Consider the following 18,788-nt stretch of genomic DNA (forward strand, 5'->3'; position numbering starts at 1 on the left):
TCATCTCAGTGTTTTCCCCAGAATTGTTTACTCTGTCGGGAAACATACATGCACATTCAAAACAGTAGGTGTTATTATTTCATAATAATACAGTATGATTTGGCCTGTGGTCCAAAACACAAACAGAAAAAGCTTTAATAGGCAGATAGATTCAGGGCCTGCCTACCATTAGGCAGCATGAGGCAATTGCCGAAGGCAGCTTACTTGGGTGTTATGAAAGGGCAGCAAATTGTTGTTTAATTTATGATTGCATTATTACTGCCAGGGAAAGGAAGAGGGATTTTCTGCCTCAGGTGCCAAAATAACTTGGCTGGCTTTGAATATGGTACACCTTGACTTAGGAGGTTGGGGACTATTTGCTGCTTCGCCTCAGATAGCCAAATGTCATGGGCTGGCCCTTGATTTCCTTGATAAAGAAATTATTGCCATAAGTTATGAAAAGAAGCCAATTAACCTTCTTGTACTGAGACAAAAGGATATGACTCTTGCAGTGGGTTGGATCCAAAGTCCAACCCATTGAGAGCCAGTGTGGTATAGTGTCTAGAGTGTTGGACTGGGAGTTGAGAGATCCAGGTTCTAGTCCCCACTCAGCCATGGAAGCTCACTGGGTGACTTTGGACCAGTCACAGACTCTCAGCCCAACTTGCCTCACAGGGTTGTTGTTGTTGTGAGGATAAAATGAAGAGGAGGAAGATTATGTACACCACCTTGGATTATGTGCACCACCTTAAGGAGGAAAAAAGGTGGGATATAAATGGAATGAATGAATGAATGAAGTTGTCCTTCCACATGTGGAAATTGTCTTCTGCTCACGGAAAGGCTGTTTTACATGTCCTGCTAGCTAGAGCAGCCTTCCCCAACCTGGTGTCCTCCAGATGTATTGGACATCAACTGCCAGCAGCAGGGCCAGCCCTCCTGTGAGGCAAGATTAATCCTGTGCTCAGGTGGCAAATTGGGAGGGGGTGTGGATCACGTGCACCCCACCAGGAAGGCCCCTGCAGGCACTATCACTTCAACAGACCTGCGGGCACTGCGGCTGTGGCAATACCAACTCTACTGTCCCACTGCAGCAAATGCACAGTGAGGGAGAGTGGACAGCAGGGCTCCTTGCAGCAGCTGCCCCCCCCCTTTTGCTCTAAATAGTCTATCAGAGCAAAAGATCTTGTAGGCAGGCTCTCCAGAGAGGCCACCCACCTGATCATTCGCTTTGGGAGAGTCCTCAGAGTCAGAGTGAGAAATCAGGCAGGTGGGCCTTCTAGAGAGGCTGGCCAGCCAGCTGGTTGCCTGCCTGCCTGCCTGCCTCCCTGCCTGATCTCTTTCTTTGAGGACTTTCCCAAAATAAGAGATCAGATGGGTGTCCTCTCTGGAGGGCTGTGTCAGCAGCATGAAGTGGTTGATGCGACTCCCCAGAGAGCTCGCTCACCTGATTTTTCATTCTGAGGATTCTTCCAGGGTGAGAGATCGGGCAGGCAGGAGAGTCCCAATCTTTCGCTTTGGGAGAGTCCTCAGAAACAGATTGGGCGAGCGGCCTCTCCAAAGAGCTGCCCAGGTCTAAATGCCTTGCTGTGAGGTGTCCTTCTTCAAAGCGAGGCATTGTAAGGCAGTCTGGAGACTGCCTGTACAGGGCCACCTCACACTCTCTCATTTGGGGGAGCAGGCAAGCAGCTGCAGTGGGGGGAGTGGCAACACGTGTTCTGCTATCTCAGGCAGCAGGACATCTTGTGCCACTGCTGCTCAACAGCCCCAGCCATCATGGTCAGTGGTCAGGAATGCTGGTTTCTGTAGTCCAATATATCTGGAGGGCACCAGATTGGGGAAGGCTGTGCTAGAGTGTTGCATGACAGAATTGAAACTAACTCCAAAGGCGTTGTTGTGCTTGCATAATATCTTGTGTAACACATGAAATTATCTAGAACCTACCTGTTTCAGCAATGTTTATACTCTTGCACCAGTGTTAGCAGACACATACTAATGGCTATTTTCTTTCAATGCATGGTTCTAATACTATGATGTAGCGAATTCTTAAGAGTAGAAGAATGCAACTGTAGAACTTCCCCACTGGTTTCAAAGGGGGAAACATCCACATGCACTGCACATTGCCCTGGGTGCATTTGTCTTCTTTTCTCCATTGAAAAGAATAGGGCAGCCTGCATGACAAGAGCTCTTTGAGCACACTAGAATGTATGTAAGGTGCTGGGGCATAAGTGTTTTTAAGAATTTGAGGCAAAGGTTAAAAAATAATGGAAAGGTAAGAAGCACTATTGAATTAGAAGTGGCTATATTTATAGGAAAGCAAGAGAAATGAGAGTGAAGACAGATTTTAAAAACATACCTATATAATAGAATAAGAATAAGCAGACCAAAGTGCACAAGGAAGTAAAATAAATATAATGAAATGACATAAAATATATGTGGACAAGGAAAGAAAATGTTAAAATTAGAAAAAGAAAAGAAAATTTAGTATAAATATCCAAACACATTGTTGTCTCTGCCCATTATTCTTTCAGATTTGTATTTCAAATTGGTAAAAGTTACCTGGAACACCCATTTTTCATAGCAGTGGGAGAGAAAGGCCTTATCTTAAGAGAATTTCAGCACTTGGCACAGTTTTTAAAAAATCAAAAATTCCACTGAGCCACTCGAAAACCCTGTATTCCAAATACACACCATCTGTTTTCTAGGTGATTATTTTAAAATAAAGTTCCATAATGCTCTCATTGAACTGAATGACATTCCTTTGAGAATCATCTTCAACCACATGATGCAGAAAACAGTAGCATTAAAACAATGTAGATCCCTTCTTTTTTGGTGTGAGAAAAATAACATTTTATTATTTTTAGCAATTTTCTTTATATATTTTTCATGAGCAAACTGTAAGAGTTATTAACACTGATCAAGTCTGCAATTATGGGCTGAATAATTAATAGAGATTTATCATTCCTTCACTCTTTCTCAGTTGGGTTTGTTAATTTTATTTGTAATTTTTATCCTGCTCATAATCCACTTAGTGCACTTTTTGAAAGCCCTTCCAGTATTTGTAGGTGAAATAGGATTCAAATCCACTTTAGTGAAGCGTCGGACTTAAGAGAAAGTGGATACTCTGGATTACTTCATATAGAATAAAAGGCTATGATCTTAAGAACAGAAGATGAGCAGACCATCTAGTCAGGCATCCTGTTTCCAGCAGTGGCCAGTTAGAGTCTTCCATCAAGAACAGGAGCTATTTGCCCCTGAACAGCTTGTGTTCTGAGGTACATTGCCTCTGAACATAGAGGTTCCATGTAGGTATGATGGCTAACTGTCATTGACAGACTTACAGTGCTCTGAAGTAAGTCCCATTGAGGTTAATGGGACTTACTCCCATGTAAATGTGTAAAGGATTGCAGCCATTATTTTATTTTTTAAAGCTACCCAAGCAATTAGTCACTGACACATCTTGTGGCAGTAAATTCCATATGTTAATTAGGCATTGTGTCTCTTTCCAATCAAATTCATCAGATGACCCTGATTCTGGTATTATTAGAAGGAAAAATATTTATCAGCACAGCATTTGCTTTCTCCACACCACACATAATTTTAAAAACCTTTATTATGTCCCCCCACATTTAATCATCATTTTTCTAAATGTAAAAGGCCCAAGCATTTTAGCCTTCCTTGAAAGGAAGTTGTTCCTACCCTTTGATCATGTTGGTTGTCATTTTCTGCAGCTTTTGTATGTTTAGATAAGAAAAAATGTGTGAGAGAGGGATAGCCAGCAAACTATATGATAGACAAGGGTTATAATTGTCCTTGAATTCAAAATTACATCTACTTTGTTACAACCTTCCACACAGTTAAATTTGGAAGTGATTGTTCAATAAAATTATTTAATAATTGGCAAGATTCGTGAACAGTGCAAGCCTATACATGTCTACTCTGAATAAGCTCCAATGGGGCTTACTCCCAGGTAAGTATGTGTAGAATTGCAACATAAACATGGATGAGTAAAGCATACACTGGTAAGAGCAAAATTTTATCTGCCCCACTGACCAGGGATGTGTGTGTCCTCTCTGAGCATAACACAAAGTGTTGATGTGAGATGGTTCCAGGAATGGGAAGGCATGGTCATTGTGGGAGGAGGTTGTTATCTCACTCCCTCAACGTGGGTAGGCTACATAGCTTGCATTTCAACTCACAATTATAAAGGCACTGCAGTCAGGAGAAAAGTGTGAAAAACACCTTGGTCTAAATTCAACATATCATTAGTGGAAGAAATTGCTGCAGTAGCAGAGCTCCATTGTCTTTCCCCATTGTGCAAGTGGCTGTGCATACACTAGATTTTAGGTGTGTGAACCTAAGATCTGCAAGTGGTTGCCTCAGTTGGATTCTCCCCTTGTACCTAGTTTGGAACTTTGTTTCCCCTAGCGGAACATCATTTGCACTAGCAGAACTGGATACAACCCCTTGCTTCTCTAGGTGTTGAGGCAAAAGCTTTACACTACAGGGAGAGAGATCCTCCTCATACTATCCCTTTGCTATGAATTCCTTAGTAAAGTTGCAAAGCCAGGTAATGTCAAGATGGCTGTCTGAACAAATCTTCCTTGCGTACCTTACTGACACATACAGTAATGACTTTCCCTTTTTATGAACTTTCGGAAAGCAAAATACATTTCCCCATCTCTAGTGTGACCTCTCAGTTAATAGCTTTAGTGGCAAATAATCAGATGGTGTCTGTAAATTCATGCATGAATGTTTGGTGCATTTGAATGAGATGAACTCTGTAATCTCACATGACATTTAGAGGAAAATGTGAGAACACTGAGAATTCCTTCTTTACATATTTTGATTCATGTCAGTATGGTATCTCATTTTAGTCACCTTATTTCCTGATTTTATTAATCATTTCACTTTTAATATTGTAACTGCTTTTATGTATTTTATTGCTGTAAGCCGCCTTGGGAGGGCTCCTGCCCTGAAAGGCGGCCAAGAAATATTTTAAATAAAATTTAAAAAGTATGTAGCAAAGACGCTGAGATCATGGTCAATTCAGGGTAGTCCCGTGGAATTTAATAGTATTCTTTGGAGGGAGGGAGCTTGAATTTTAAAAATCCAAATAGTTGGAGCAATGATATCCATACAACTAATACTCAAGTTTGAAGAATGTGTGCATTTATCTGGATCAGTGCTACCACATTCACACACACAAATGTATAAACTTTGCTGGTTTCCATGCTTACTTTGGATATGAGTTTCGCTTACACTATCCCACCTGTCCTTTGGCCACTAACTCATTCTAGCATGTCAAGGCAATTATTATAATACACCAAGCCTCTGAGCAACATGAAATGCTGTTTCTTTAATCAACATATGACAAATATTTCTTTCTGAAAACTATGCTCTTCTCAAGCCCTGCAGCTACTGAACTCCATGCTGAGCCAATATTGACTTTCCCTCCTGCTTTTAAAATTACATTTACAAGAAAAGCTACGTGCATTGTTGGTGGTCCTGTGGGGTTTGTGAGTTCCATGGACCCAATGAGTAGCTTTGTTCAATTAACTCTGTCTCATTCTCACTTCCTTGTTTGTAAAATCAAAATAATATAGTGGCCATCGGTAAATGGTAGTTGTGAATATGAATGGGATGTGGTAAAATGATACTGGACTTAAATATAGGCATGCAGTGGGCTTTAAGTTAAGATGCTGGAAGTTTTTTCTGGTCAGAAAGCTATGAATTCCCTGTATGTCCCAGCCCTTATGATAAGTATGTTAATGTTGAAAGGTATAAAGTATTATGACACACACACACCCCGAGCCCTGCACTATGGAAACAATAGCAACCAAGTTATAGCCAGTTGTACATTTCTGCAATGTTTATTCTGTAATATATGTGGCATTCTGGGAATCTGTACATGTTGTACAATTGAGGTTTTATTGGCACTAGTTTATGCTTGACATGCACATGTTTGCAACTTATTATTAACACATTTGCAACTTCACATCTTAAGGGTAGCATCAGGAGCCATTCAAAACTTTATAACTTTATAGTAGGCCATTCTATCACAAATGAAATATAAAAGGTGAACTTGGGGGATGTATTTATGGTATGTATTCTGTATTAATTAACTTGTCCAGCTATGAATCTATATATCTGTTTCTCAGCTGTCTCCCAAATGTGCAGATGAGAAATAAAGCTATTTAGTAGCAATGATGCAATGCTGGGAAGGAATCATCCTTTTCAGAGAGAATTTAGCATTGGAATCTTTTTCTTTCTTTTTTTAATGCCAGGGCTTAAACTTCTGTCTGACATAGGAATTGGTGAAAGTGCAAGTACAGTGTATTTCTTTACCAGTGAGAATTATATCAGGCTGTCAGATGTAACGGAAAGCCAGGATTTCCCATTATATGCATGCGCTGCATGACCCTCAGGATTGCATGCTCTCCCTTCCCCACTTTTTCATGACTGCATGGAAATCAGAAGTATTCGCTTCTTATTTTAAAGCACCATGCGCAGCAAAGCTGAGCCAGCCTAGTCACTGTCGCCCCTCCCCGGTCTTCATCTGCCCCGCCTCCTTGTGCAGGGAAGGAAGCGGGGTGGGTAAAGCAGAAGTATCCAGGTCCCCTTTGCTTCTCCGACGGAGGAGCAAAGGGGACTCAGCTCCTTCACCCACCCAACCTTCTTTCCACAATGGGGGTAAGGAGATGGGGCAGGTGAAGTAGAAACAGCTGTGACCCTTTTGCTTCACCAACGGAATCTCAGATCGGAGATAACAGCAGGGGTTCCACTGCTGGCGCTCACCAGCAGGGATATCCCCCCTGTTATAAAAAAAAAGGTAAAGGTGTCCCCAACCAGTCGTGTCCGACTCTAGGGTGTGGTGCTCATCTCCATTTCTAAGCCGAAGAGCCAGCGCTGTCCAAAGACACTTCTGTGGTCATGTGGCCGGCATGACTGAACACCAAGGTTCACGGAACGCTGTTACCTTTCCTGCCGAAGCGGTACCTATTTATCTACTTGCAATTTCTTGCTTTCGAACTGCTAGGTTGGCAGAAGCTGGGACTGAAGACGGGAGCTCACTCCGTCACGCAGCACTCGGGTCTTGAACTGCTGTCCTGCTGAACTTCCGGTCTGCAGTTCAGCGTCTTAACCACTAAGCCACCGCGGCCCCTTTTATCCCCCCTGTTGTATCCAATCAGAAATCAGAGTGGGGGATGCCCTCCAGGGTGGATTCTTTCTGGGGGCAGGGCTTAGATCCTAAGTCCCACCCCCTAGAGGAACCCCCACTGGATTGGAGTGCCTGGTGGATCAAATCTAGCCTATGGGCTGGAGGTTCTGCACCCCTGTTTTAAACAAATCACAGGTCCCCATACCATCTGAATTCGAGGAAATGTGGTTTGTTTAAAGTCAAGTTAGTTTGAACAAACCAAGATCAAACTGCCATACTCATGCCCATTGCTCACTTGGTCCACCAAATGTCTGATTCTAATTTCCTGCCCCTTGAGTACTATCCTTTTATGGCGTACTAAATGTTCCATTGCTTCAAAAAACAAAACAAGCAATGGGGGTGAAGGAAGGCAAAAAGTCATTGGCTCCCCAACAGCATGGGAATTAATGTGTGTGGAATAGGTGCTGCGAAGATGCAGCTGTTACCAGTTCATAAGCAGTCTTTGCTGCCAGGACTCAGGAGCTTGATGGGGGAATGGGGGGGGGACATGGGCAGAGACTCTAGTCTGGGACTCTGATCAAGGGAAATAGTGGATTCCCCAATTTCCCAGTCATCTTCAAGGGTGTCCACTTGTGAGTAAGCTGCTCTTCATGCTGCTTTTCATGGCAGACTGAGGAGAAATCTTTTGAGTAGATCTGCTGACAGGAAGGCTACTCAGGATACCTTGAAGAACAACAGCCTGAGCCACTTTCCCAGAAGTGGATCTACTCATGAGAAACCTCTTACCCTTATGCTGTCCATGGGAGGCTGTACAGCTTTTTGCCTTATGTACATGTACATCATACCCATGACTCAAATCATATGCTGCATAGTTATGAATGCCTATCGTCTGAAAGAATAAAGAACTGTATATAGTGTAGAGAGTGAACATGAGTAGAACTTTGAGAGCAATAGAAACACCTGTGTTACTGTGCATCCTCATCCACATGTGTCTGTAATAACATGTGTATAGGAGGAACAAGTGTTTGAGGCTTGTGCCAGAGTCATAGTGCACTATGAGGTGAATTACTCTCATACAAGACAGAATTAGCAACCAGAAAACAAGCCAGAGCTTACAATAAAAGAGTATGCAGTTTTTTATATATGCAGCCCTGTATGAGGCTGCCTTTGAAGACGGACCAGAAGTTTCAGCTGGATATTGGTGGAAGGCAGACTGAAACATGTGACACCAATATGTATCCATTGCACTGATTTCCAATAAATTTCCAGGCACTATTAAAAGTGCTGATGTTGGTCTATAAAGTCCTAAATAGTTTGGGCCCATCTTACTTGAGGGACCATATGAACTATGGGTGTGCACTGACCACCAGATTCTGGTTGGACCCCAATTTGCTGATTTTGAAAACAGCCTAATTCAGCTCAGACCAATTCGGAGGCTGACTGCTTCCGAATCCGAATCTCAGTTCAGAAAGCATGCCTCCCATTGACAATAATTGGAAACAGCTATCTTTTTTCATTTGACAGAACTGGGTTAAATTTTCATATATTGTCATACCTTATGAGAGGACTACATCTGCCAAATAGACATATAGATATAGAGTTTTTGTGCTATGTGCCTTTCATTATTGATTTTTTTAAAGGAACTACCAACAACTTTTATTTCTTGGCAGAATAGGATGATTGGCAAAGGTAGTTGCCCCTTCTGAGGGGATCAAGCCTGCCAAGTTTCAGATGAATAGATGCAGTGAGCTTCATGCAAAAGTGGCCCTTACAGTGTGGGGGTTGCCAACAAAAGGTGTGCTTATTGCTCTATGTTTTTTGTAGGCAAAAAACTCTCTACTTATTTTGTGGCCCTAAATAAGGAACATGCAAAAATTCAGAAGGATATGTGCAGGGGTTTTTTTTGTGGGAGTGTTCATATTTCGGGGGTGATATAATTCTCCTTTCCCCCACCCCACCCATGGTTTTTCGGACAATTGTATTAAACTGGCTTACATCATAAAGACATTCATAAGGAAGAAACCTGAAAAATTTCAGAAGGGTAGTTTTTAGAAGGCTAGGGAATTATGATGAATGAAAAACAGTTTATAATCTCTTTGTTTTCTGCTCAATTGGCACAGAAGTGTGATAGGACAGGTGTGGATGATGGATGTGGAACATACAGTGGCAAAAGCAGAAGGACTTGAACATCCAGTATTTTACAAGCAAGCATCCAATCCTGCAGAGCCCACCAAACTTCTTTTAACCTTCTTGCTCCTGGGAGAGAGAACTAGCAAAGAGCACTGAATGCTGGATCAGTGATATATTACTTCAGCATCCCTCTCCCAAAGCATTGGGTTTGGAGTGCCCTGGTAAAACCATTCACTGGTTAGAAGGTAGAGTTTTCGGTCACAAAACTACACCCCCTTCTCTCTTTCCACCCTGGTGTTTTCCTTGTTTTGAGAGCTTCAGGAAAAAATTATCCATTTCTGGAAACACACTGTCTGTGTCTTTGTTACCGGGTCCTAAATCATCAGGGGTATTCAGATTTGGATTTGATCTGCTTCGGAGGAGCCCTGCTTCAATTCAGACATCTCTCAAATTTGTCCAAATCAGCCCAAATTAGTTTTGGACTGAAAGCACACTTGTAATATGAACCTGCCGCGCATTAAGATCCGCCTTGGGGATCCTGCTTGCAGCCATAAGAAATGGCCTTTTCAGTAGTGGCTCCCAGGTTGTGGAATACCCTCTCTGCTGAGGTACATATAGCCTCAACTCTGCCGATGTTGAAATGGGTTTTTAAATCTCTTCTATTTTAGGTCACTTTTTCATGAATTAGGTCTTTTATCTTTGCAGTTTTAAAATTTAAAATTTGGTGGAGGGGTTGGTGTTTTTATTTATGAAGTGTGTTATTGTTATATTTTAACTGACCTACTGTATGTTAAAATGATTTTTGCACTGCTGATTTTATTGTTTGGTTTTATTATGTCTTTAATTATTTTAATTTTTTATGTGAGGGATTGTGTTCTAAAGAGATCTATCTGTCTAGCTATCCATTCATCCATCCATCATATATCCATACTGTTAGAAGAATAGAAAGATTAAGTATATAAGCAGATTCAGGCTGGACCAGCAACTATTTTGGTGGTTCCACATGGACCTGTGGCCTGGTTGGAGTCCACCAGGAAAAGAGCCTTCAGTGTGGTGGCCCCCTTCCTGTGGAATTCCCTGCCTTTAGAGGTTAGGCAGGCGCTGACGTTGTGTTCCTTCCGGCGCCTCCTGAAGACATTGTTATTTCAAGAGGCCTTCCTTGCATGACCAGCTGTGGTTTGTTAAATTCCACTTTATTGGGGTTTGTCTTTTTTAAAAAAATATTTTAACTCTTTTAACCTGCTGTTTTATTCTTTTACTCTGTTGTTCATCGCTCCGAGATCTTCTGATGTGGAGCAGTATATAAATATTGTGAATAAACAAACAAACAATTTTGTTAAATCTAAGGCACAGGTGGAAGGACATTAATACCAAATAAGTAGAGGGGATGATGATAGATGTCTCATAGACATATGGAGATCCTAATGGGGTTAGAGGAGAGAGGGAGTGTGTCAGAGTACAAACAACCCTGGTGGCAGCATGGCTAATTTGCCTGAGGAATTAGGGAAGTGGAAAGAGAATGTAACAGTGAAAGAAAAGGAAATTAGAGCACAGGTGTTCCCTTTCCAAGTGTGAAGGGGTGAACCGATGTCATTCAGGGGGATGGTTGTTATCAGGAGGCTGTCCTTGGTTCCAGGTTCCTTATACTGAGTTCCGACTTGGTCCTTGGTCCATCTAGCCCAGTATTGTCAACTCTGACTGGCAGTGGGTCTCCAAAGTTTCAGGCAGGAATTTTTCCAGCCGTACCTGGAGATGCCAAGGATTGAACCTGGGGGCTTCTGCGTGCAAAGCATGTGCTCTACTACTGAGCCACAGCTCCTCCCCTAGTTAGGAAGCCTGGCTGTCCAGGGATAGGATGATGGCCTGTTCCGGATGGGATTGCACTCCCTCTAAAAAAAAATCAGGTATGGAGCATGGGAGTTCTCCTGGACCCAACCTTGTTATTAGGTGCTCAGGCATTGGATGTAGCAAGGAATACTTTTGCTTGGTTTTGGTTGGTGTGCCATCCCTGGTATGGTCAGACTTGGCCACAGTCCTACATGCGTAATTACATCTTGATTGGATTATGTAATGTACTCTATGTGGGATTGCCCCTGAAAACCATTCGGAAGCTTCAACTAGTGGAGAATACCACTGCTAGAATTTTGATTGAGGCAAAATGCTGTGATCAGGTGACACCTTTATTGTATTAGCTGCTTTGGCTGTCAGTTCATTTCCAAGCATAATTCAAGGTGCTGGTTATCACCCTCAAACTACCTACTAGAAGGAAAAGAAGAAAAAGAAACTCTAACTCAAAAGGCAATTCTGATGTAGAAGTAGAAGGAAATACTTTTCTGATTTTGCAGATTTTAGCATAGTTTGAGCTTAAGCAAGTGTTGCATGCAAATGTTTGTAACAAAACCCAATGGCCTCTTAAAAAAGAAAAAGAAAGAAAACAAAAGAAAAACAACTTTGAAAAATAATTTAGAGTGAAGAAATGACAGGGTAGGGTGCTTATTCTTTTCACTATCCACTGAACATGAGCTCCTGGATCAGACAAAAGGTCCATTTCAGCATACACAATTGCTATAAATCAGAGGTGGGCCCCCCAGTGAGGATCCCACCACTCCTACTACCATGCTGCTGTAATTAACAGCGGCAAAAAAAACCTGGCAGTTTGACACTGAATTGTGGTGGCAAACCACTACAGAAGGATAACAAAGACAAATCAAAAATAATTTGGAGATTATGCATCTGAGGAGAAATAATAACAGCAGAACCTAAATTTAAAGAAAAGAAGGACAAAACTGATGAAGAATGAAGAGGCCAGCCAAGAAGTTTGGTTTTTGAGATATTCAGTTTCAATGAGAAGACATTTACCATGAAATAGCAGCTAAACAGGAAGTAATATTCAGCCAAAGAAGGTCAGATGACAAAAGGAAAAATATATTTAAAGTTTATCAGCAAAAAAGATAATTAAACTGCAATGAATGAACAAATGCTTCAAGGAAAAAAGGTAAATATAGAAATAAAGAAAACTAAGAACTCTTGGGGAACCCCCAACTGAAAAGAGCGAAAACTGAACCGTTTTCAGAGGGAGAAAACTTAACAGAAAATGAAAAAGGAGCAATCGGGGCGGGGAGAGAGAGAGGATCAAAACCATGGAAGAATTTGCCCTGGAAACACTGGCATTCTTCAAAAAGGCAAGAAGAATAGAGTGGTCAACAGTATCAAAAGCTGAATAAGGATCAAAGAAGAAGAATTGAATGATTAAATGTCCATAAGATTAGCTGAAAGGAGATTATTAACAATATCAGTAGGAACAGTCTCAGTTGAATGGCTAGAGCAGAAGCCATATTGGAAGGGATAAAGCCCAGAATAAACATAAAGTTAAATATTTTGGGAAAGGGCAAGGCATTCAAGAGTTTTAGAGGTGATGGAGAAAAGGGTGATAGACAAAACTGTAGAATCTAAAAAAGATTTTTGAGAAGTGATACATTTAGAGTACATTTAAGAGGCAATAGATAACACTCTTTGAAATTGAGATTATGGGACAAAAGGTATCTTTACTGTTATAAATTTTTCATTATGTACAATATGTACTTGACTGGGACATTGTAATTTGTGCAACTGATCACTTTTAGTTAAGGAATAAAACATGGTTATGTCTGAGGTTTTTATGGGGATATGTACTTCATATTTACCTGATTGCTACCATCCACATACATGCATCATTTACTTGTGCCAACTTTTACCTGTCTGCACTGCAATGGGCAACAGTTGTGCAGCCAAAGCAGAGAGTACATACTAATGTATGATGTCACTAGGGGGCTCTGTATCATACTGCTTTTTCTAGGAACTCCGAACATGTACAACAAGGATGGGGAGAAGGTAGATCTTCAGATGTTTTGAACTTCAACTCAGAAGCCCCTGCCAGCATGAACAATGGTCAGGAATGTTGGGAGCTGAAGTGTAAAACCTTTGGAGATCTGATTTCTGCCCACCCTTGATGTACAGGACTGAACTAGGAACATGGGAAGGAGCTTATTGTCAAGTGTGAGGTATATTATGCTAATGAAATGAGGGATTAATCATATGCTTTTCCTCCAGGGATATTTTTCATTTAATGTAGCAGTATGAATGTTGTTAATATTATTGCCTAAATGAGATCAGCTAAATGTTGTTTGTATTATCCATCTAAATGAGATTATTAAGAAAAAGTTTTTAATTGACTAATATTTGGCAGCATTCATTTGGCTAAACAGTAAAGACATCTTTTGTCCCATCATAATTCTTTAGGTCAGTTACCTAGCCAGCTTCACATTACTCACTGTAAGGTCCAGTGATTGTAGGTTGTTTAGCATAACTGGACTGAGTTACCATTATAAACAAGTGCTCCCTAGCTGGCCTTAGTTTTAAAAAAATCACAATATTAGCAAAGCCAATGTTGGAAGGGAAACAAATTATTTTGCAAAAATGAGCAGCAATCTCCACAGAAAAAGATCCACAATAAATAAAGCACACGTTACCACATCATTTCCAAAAACTTTTAAGTGGAACTACTGAGAATTGAAATTGTAGCTGGGTTTTAAGATACACTTGGCAAGTGTCCAGATTAAGCAGGAATTTTATAAATCAAGGTCACTGCTTGTCCTTATGTTGTTTATATTTATAACCTTCCATCTCAAGACTATACGTTTGTTCGAACACAGAAGATAAAGGAATAAGAAAGGTTGCTTTTCACTTTAATGTTGGTAAAGAAACGATGTCTGGATGACTGGAAAGGTTGGAGTTGATTTGTGTATTGTTGTTTTTTAAGTTAGGCTTTATCCTCATGGGCCTAGTTTTCAACATTAAGGTTGAAATCATGCACATAATTATATGTGTCTTTTTGGCATTCACTTCACTAGAATGTACACTTATTTATTTGTTTGTTTGTTTGTTTGTTACATTTATATCCTGCTTTCTCTCAAAAGAGCCCAAGGCAGCTTACATGATGATCCTCCTCTCCATCTTATCCTCACAACAACCCTGTGAAGTAGGGCAGTCTGACTGTTCAAAGTCACCCAGTGAACTTCATGGCAGAGTGGGGACTAGAACTCAGGTCTCCCCAATCCCAGAACAATACTCTAACCACTACAGTACACTGCCTCTCTCATGAATGTATCTGCTTATAGCATTCTAAACAAATACTTTGTTTTCTCTGTCAGAAACATAAATTTTCCTATTTTAAATTGTTGCAGCAGTACTCTTAGTTTTACAGAATCTAAAGGTAGGGGTTTTTTTTAGAGACACCTGACTTTATTGTCTTTTTTATTACACTAAGTCTTTTCCCCCTCTACCCAGGTGGCCATTGATGAACGTATCAGGCAGTTGCACGAGGCCCACCGAGATTTTGGCCCTACTTCTCAGCACTTCCTTTCCAGTAAGTAATTGCTCACTTTTTGTTGCTATTGTTGATAAGTAGCACAACTTCCTTACACTTTTAAAATTATGTTATATTGTCAGTCCTGCCAGAGTTGATAACCAGGGCTTCTTCTCTATGTTTCATTAGAAAAACACTGTTATGGACAGTTGTATAACCAAGCAGTTAAGATTCATTATGAGCTCAGACTTTGGCTCAGAAGTCTAAAACATTAAATGGAGGCAGAAAATATCTTCCCAAAAGGCCTACAATACTAAGCCCTACTTCACACAAACAGCAGATGATATGGTAAACCTATATTTTGACTTCAGTCTTCAGTTGGGGTGGGGATGATGTGGTGCAAAAACAATTCCTTGGGCATAGAAAGCTAGATGTCAGTGAGGAGGACTCTAACTAGCCTAGTCTTCCACTTGGCATTTTATGTATAAGAGGGGTGGGTAATGTCAGAGGGTCTCGGAGCCCATGTCTGATCCCAGGAATCCACCACGGGCCATGCAGATACAGCAATCATCACCAAATTCAGTGGCAACCCCCCCCCCTTTTCACTTTAAAACAAGACACGTGGGGAGTGCTCACCTTGTTTGAATGCATAATCATGCTTCCAGAAGCACCACAGAGTGCACACCTTGTTTTAAAGTAAAATGCAACCTTTTTGCCACCGCCACTACACTACCAAAATTCAGTGGTCTTGGGGGCAGCAGGCAGGACAAAACCCGGGGGGGGGCACCTGCATTGCCCATGGGCCCCATGTTGCCCACCCCTGATGTATAGGAATCTTTTTTTCATGATAGAGCATTCAACTAAGAGAGAGAGACAAGTTTACCACATCATCTGGTGTTTGCGTGAACTAGGTTTAAGAGTTCAACGTATTTCCACAATTACTGTATTATAGTATGATATTCTTTCATTCCATTTTTTGTGTACTCCAAATAACTTTCTGCTCCAAAGAACTAGAACAATTTGCTTGAGTGATTGTTCATTAGATCTTGTTTGTTAGAGTACTGGGGAAAATGGCTGTCATCAGGACAAGGAGATGTCATGATGACAGCGATACGGCACGGCAATGGCGGCCAGCTCCGCAGGATCGCTGCATGGAGGAGCCAGCCCGGATGGATTCCAGAGGGAGGCGGAGGAGTGTGCCCCGTTCCGCCACGGATTCTGTAGGCCGGATTCTTTGGAATCTGGCCTCATTGGGGTCCATGGCGGAATTCTCCACCATCCCTACTGTAAGGTCAACAAGAGACCTGGTGGGGATAGTGGTATAGCAGCTTTCAGGGTCTGATTATATACTAAAGACAGGGGTCCTAATTTGATCCTAGGTATCAGTGGATGGAGTATTCACAAATAAAAAGGGACAGTTGAATGGTGAGACAAACTTCAAAGACGGGTTTGGCAAACAAAAACATGGAACACACACTGGTCTAGTCTGGTCTCTGGATAAGAGACAAAGAGTTACATAAGCATTTTTGGGCCATGTTTCCACGTCAATGGAAGGGTGAAGCAAATGGAGGAATACCAGATTTGTCATGGAATTGACAGGGCTCTGGGCACAAAGGAGTGCACCGCACCGTTATAAGTCGCTGACAGAAACATACTTCCAGGTGGGGTAGGGGGATTGGGAATGAACATCATCATACTGGCAGGGGCTACTGAACCAATAAGAGAGGTTCCCCCCTCCAGGTTGTACTCCCCTTTCTCCTGCCCTCTGAAGCTCCAGTTAGGCAATGATGCAAAGGACTGAAACTGGCATTAATTACTCCCGAAAAGCCTTGAAACAAACAGCAGAGACACGCAGCTTTGGAAATAGCACTTCACAGCCATTAGAGGAGTTACTAAGTCTTTCACCCAATGAATACATGATGTACCCTGGGTCCACCTAGTGTTTTTGGCTAAATGGCGATCTCAGTAAATTTGGGAAAAAGCCTTATTGACCACAGTGGGAGTTATTTCTGAGTAGACTTCCCTGACGTATGCCTGATTCCACCCCCCTTTTTCCCCCTTTCCCTATAAAAATTGGGCTTCCGCATTAGCAGGCACCCCTGAATAAATGCACTATCATGCAACAGCGCTATCACGCAATAGTGCAAATGTGTGATAGTGCAATTTTGGGAACAAGCCTCATTGACCACAAGGTAAGTTAGCAAGAAGCCCTGAACTAATGTGCGATAGCGCAAAAGCATGATAGTGTTATTTCGAGGTAGTGACAGTAGGGTATGCGTATTCCTGGAGAAATGTGCAATAGTGTTATAATGAAATAGCGAGCGGGGGGTAGAAGTACACTGGAGACTGGGGCTTTTTTCACTATCGCATGATAGTGATACTTTCTAAATGCACAACTGAGGATTCTGCAGTAACTACCCCTGGAACTGTGATCTAGTCAGGAACTTATAGATGTACATGCCACCCCATGGTGCTTTTAGCAGTGTAAGCCTTAGCCCCTGATGGAGTAAGGACTTTAAATGTACAGTTCACAGTCCACAGGTGGCGGAGGCTGCTTGTGAATGTGGAGTGCTTACATCAGGTTTGTGATGTCACACTAAAGCACTGATTTGATTTAATCCTTTACTTTAAAAAAAAAAAAACGCTGGTCAACAGCTGGGAAATGGTGGAAACATCAGGGAAACACAGGCAGGGAAAACACTGGGGAAACACCCTTTGACCGGGGTCACAGTGAAAGGCACACCTCTGGGCAGGGCTAACATATTGGAGTAAATGCGGAGAGTTGGTGTACACCACAACAGAAGTGCAGACAAGTCGAATTAAGGAAAAGAATCAGACTATAAGCAGTCTCAGGAAATCTGGTTTTTACACAATAAGCTCTGGTGTGGCTGCTGGATGGCCACAATGTCATGTATCCATAATGACCTCCACACACAGCCAGTTCAGAGTAAATCACTCATGGAAACAGGCCCCTGGACTTTTACTAAGCAATCCACTGGTATGATGGTCTGTTAAGTCCCTGCAGGAGCTGATTTCAGAATACAGGCTCCATCAGTCTCCTGCTCTGCATCTTTATGGCTGTATATACATGAACAACCTCTGGGGGGATTGATTCTATCATTCTGTTTGTTGGCTGCCTCTGCATGGCAAGTTCATACATATGAGCCCAATATATAAAACGTTTCTGCATGTATCTACACAAGGGAGTGAAACAAAGGTGATAGTACTGTTCCTTGGAATCAAGTTGTGAGAGTTACTCTCAGCTCATTCTGGACAAGGGATTAACAACATTGCCAATATGCTATAGAACGGGGGAAAAGACAAAATTCTGAGAGAGGGAGAAAAGCAAAAAACAAAGCCTTACACAATCTATTTGGAAGTGCCTACATTTTCCAGTAGCTCTGCTTTTTCAAAATGTTCCCCTCTCATGTTCCTTTAGCACAGATGTTTCCAGCTGGTCATTATCATTTGGCTGGATATATGCAGTTGTAAGCCTGCTCCCAGCTGTGGTGTTTGTAACGATGATTGGCTACGTTTAAAGATTATTCCATCTACAAGTGGCACAGTGTTATTGAGGAAGACTATTATACTAATGTCTAACTGAGGACAGGAGAAAACTGATGTACATACTTGCTTAATAAAGAGTTTTATTTTTCAAAATGTCCTCCCATGACCCCCCCCCCCCCAAGTTAGTAGTGATCAGGTACTCATTTAAAAATTATATTAAACCAAGGAAACTACATTTCATCTACTCACTGGAATGATTGGAGGAACAAAAAGCCAAAACAGAAAAGCTTACCATTCAAAAACAGCAACTAAAAAATCCTTCTACTCAGGACTTGAGGTGGGGTGGGGAAGGTGGTTGTCACTAGTACAGCCTTTATGGAAGATATTTTGAAGTCCTTTGAAAGATTACTTGAAACAGCTTCAAAGCACCAGTACACAGACTGAAATGAAGCTGTTAGAAAACCACATCTTTGGCCTATTGTACTGTGGTTATACGAAAGTAAATAACAAAGCTATATTTAAAGGATTGTACCAGTGGACTAGAGCATAGTCACAAGATAATGATCTCCTGCTACTTTGTTTGATGCATGACAAGGCAAAACCAACCAACAGATGATGATATTTTATGTCCAAAGTAAAACATTGTGTGCTGATGTTGTGTCGAAATTG

The 18,788-nt window shown here is 41.6% G+C and overlaps 1 protein-coding gene across 1 annotated transcript in view; it reads left to right on the forward strand.

The window, feature by feature from the left end:
* DMD (dystrophin) overlaps positions 1-18,788 on the forward strand; it is a 1,907,270-nt gene that overhangs the window by 1,665,587 nt on the left and 222,895 nt on the right. The window contains exon 60 of the mRNA XM_084843968.1: positions 14,594-14,672. Within this exon, the coding sequence (XP_084700094.1) occupies positions 14,594-14,672 (79 nt within the window). The remainder of the gene's footprint in view (positions 1-14,593; positions 14,673-18,788) is intronic.

Source organism: Heloderma suspectum, chromosome 3 (assembly GCF_057233095.1).
Source record: "Heloderma suspectum isolate Gila_16-S chromosome 3, 16-S_ref, whole genome shotgun sequence".
Classification (NCBI taxonomy): domain Eukaryota; kingdom Metazoa; phylum Chordata; class Lepidosauria; order Squamata; family Helodermatidae; genus Heloderma; species Heloderma suspectum.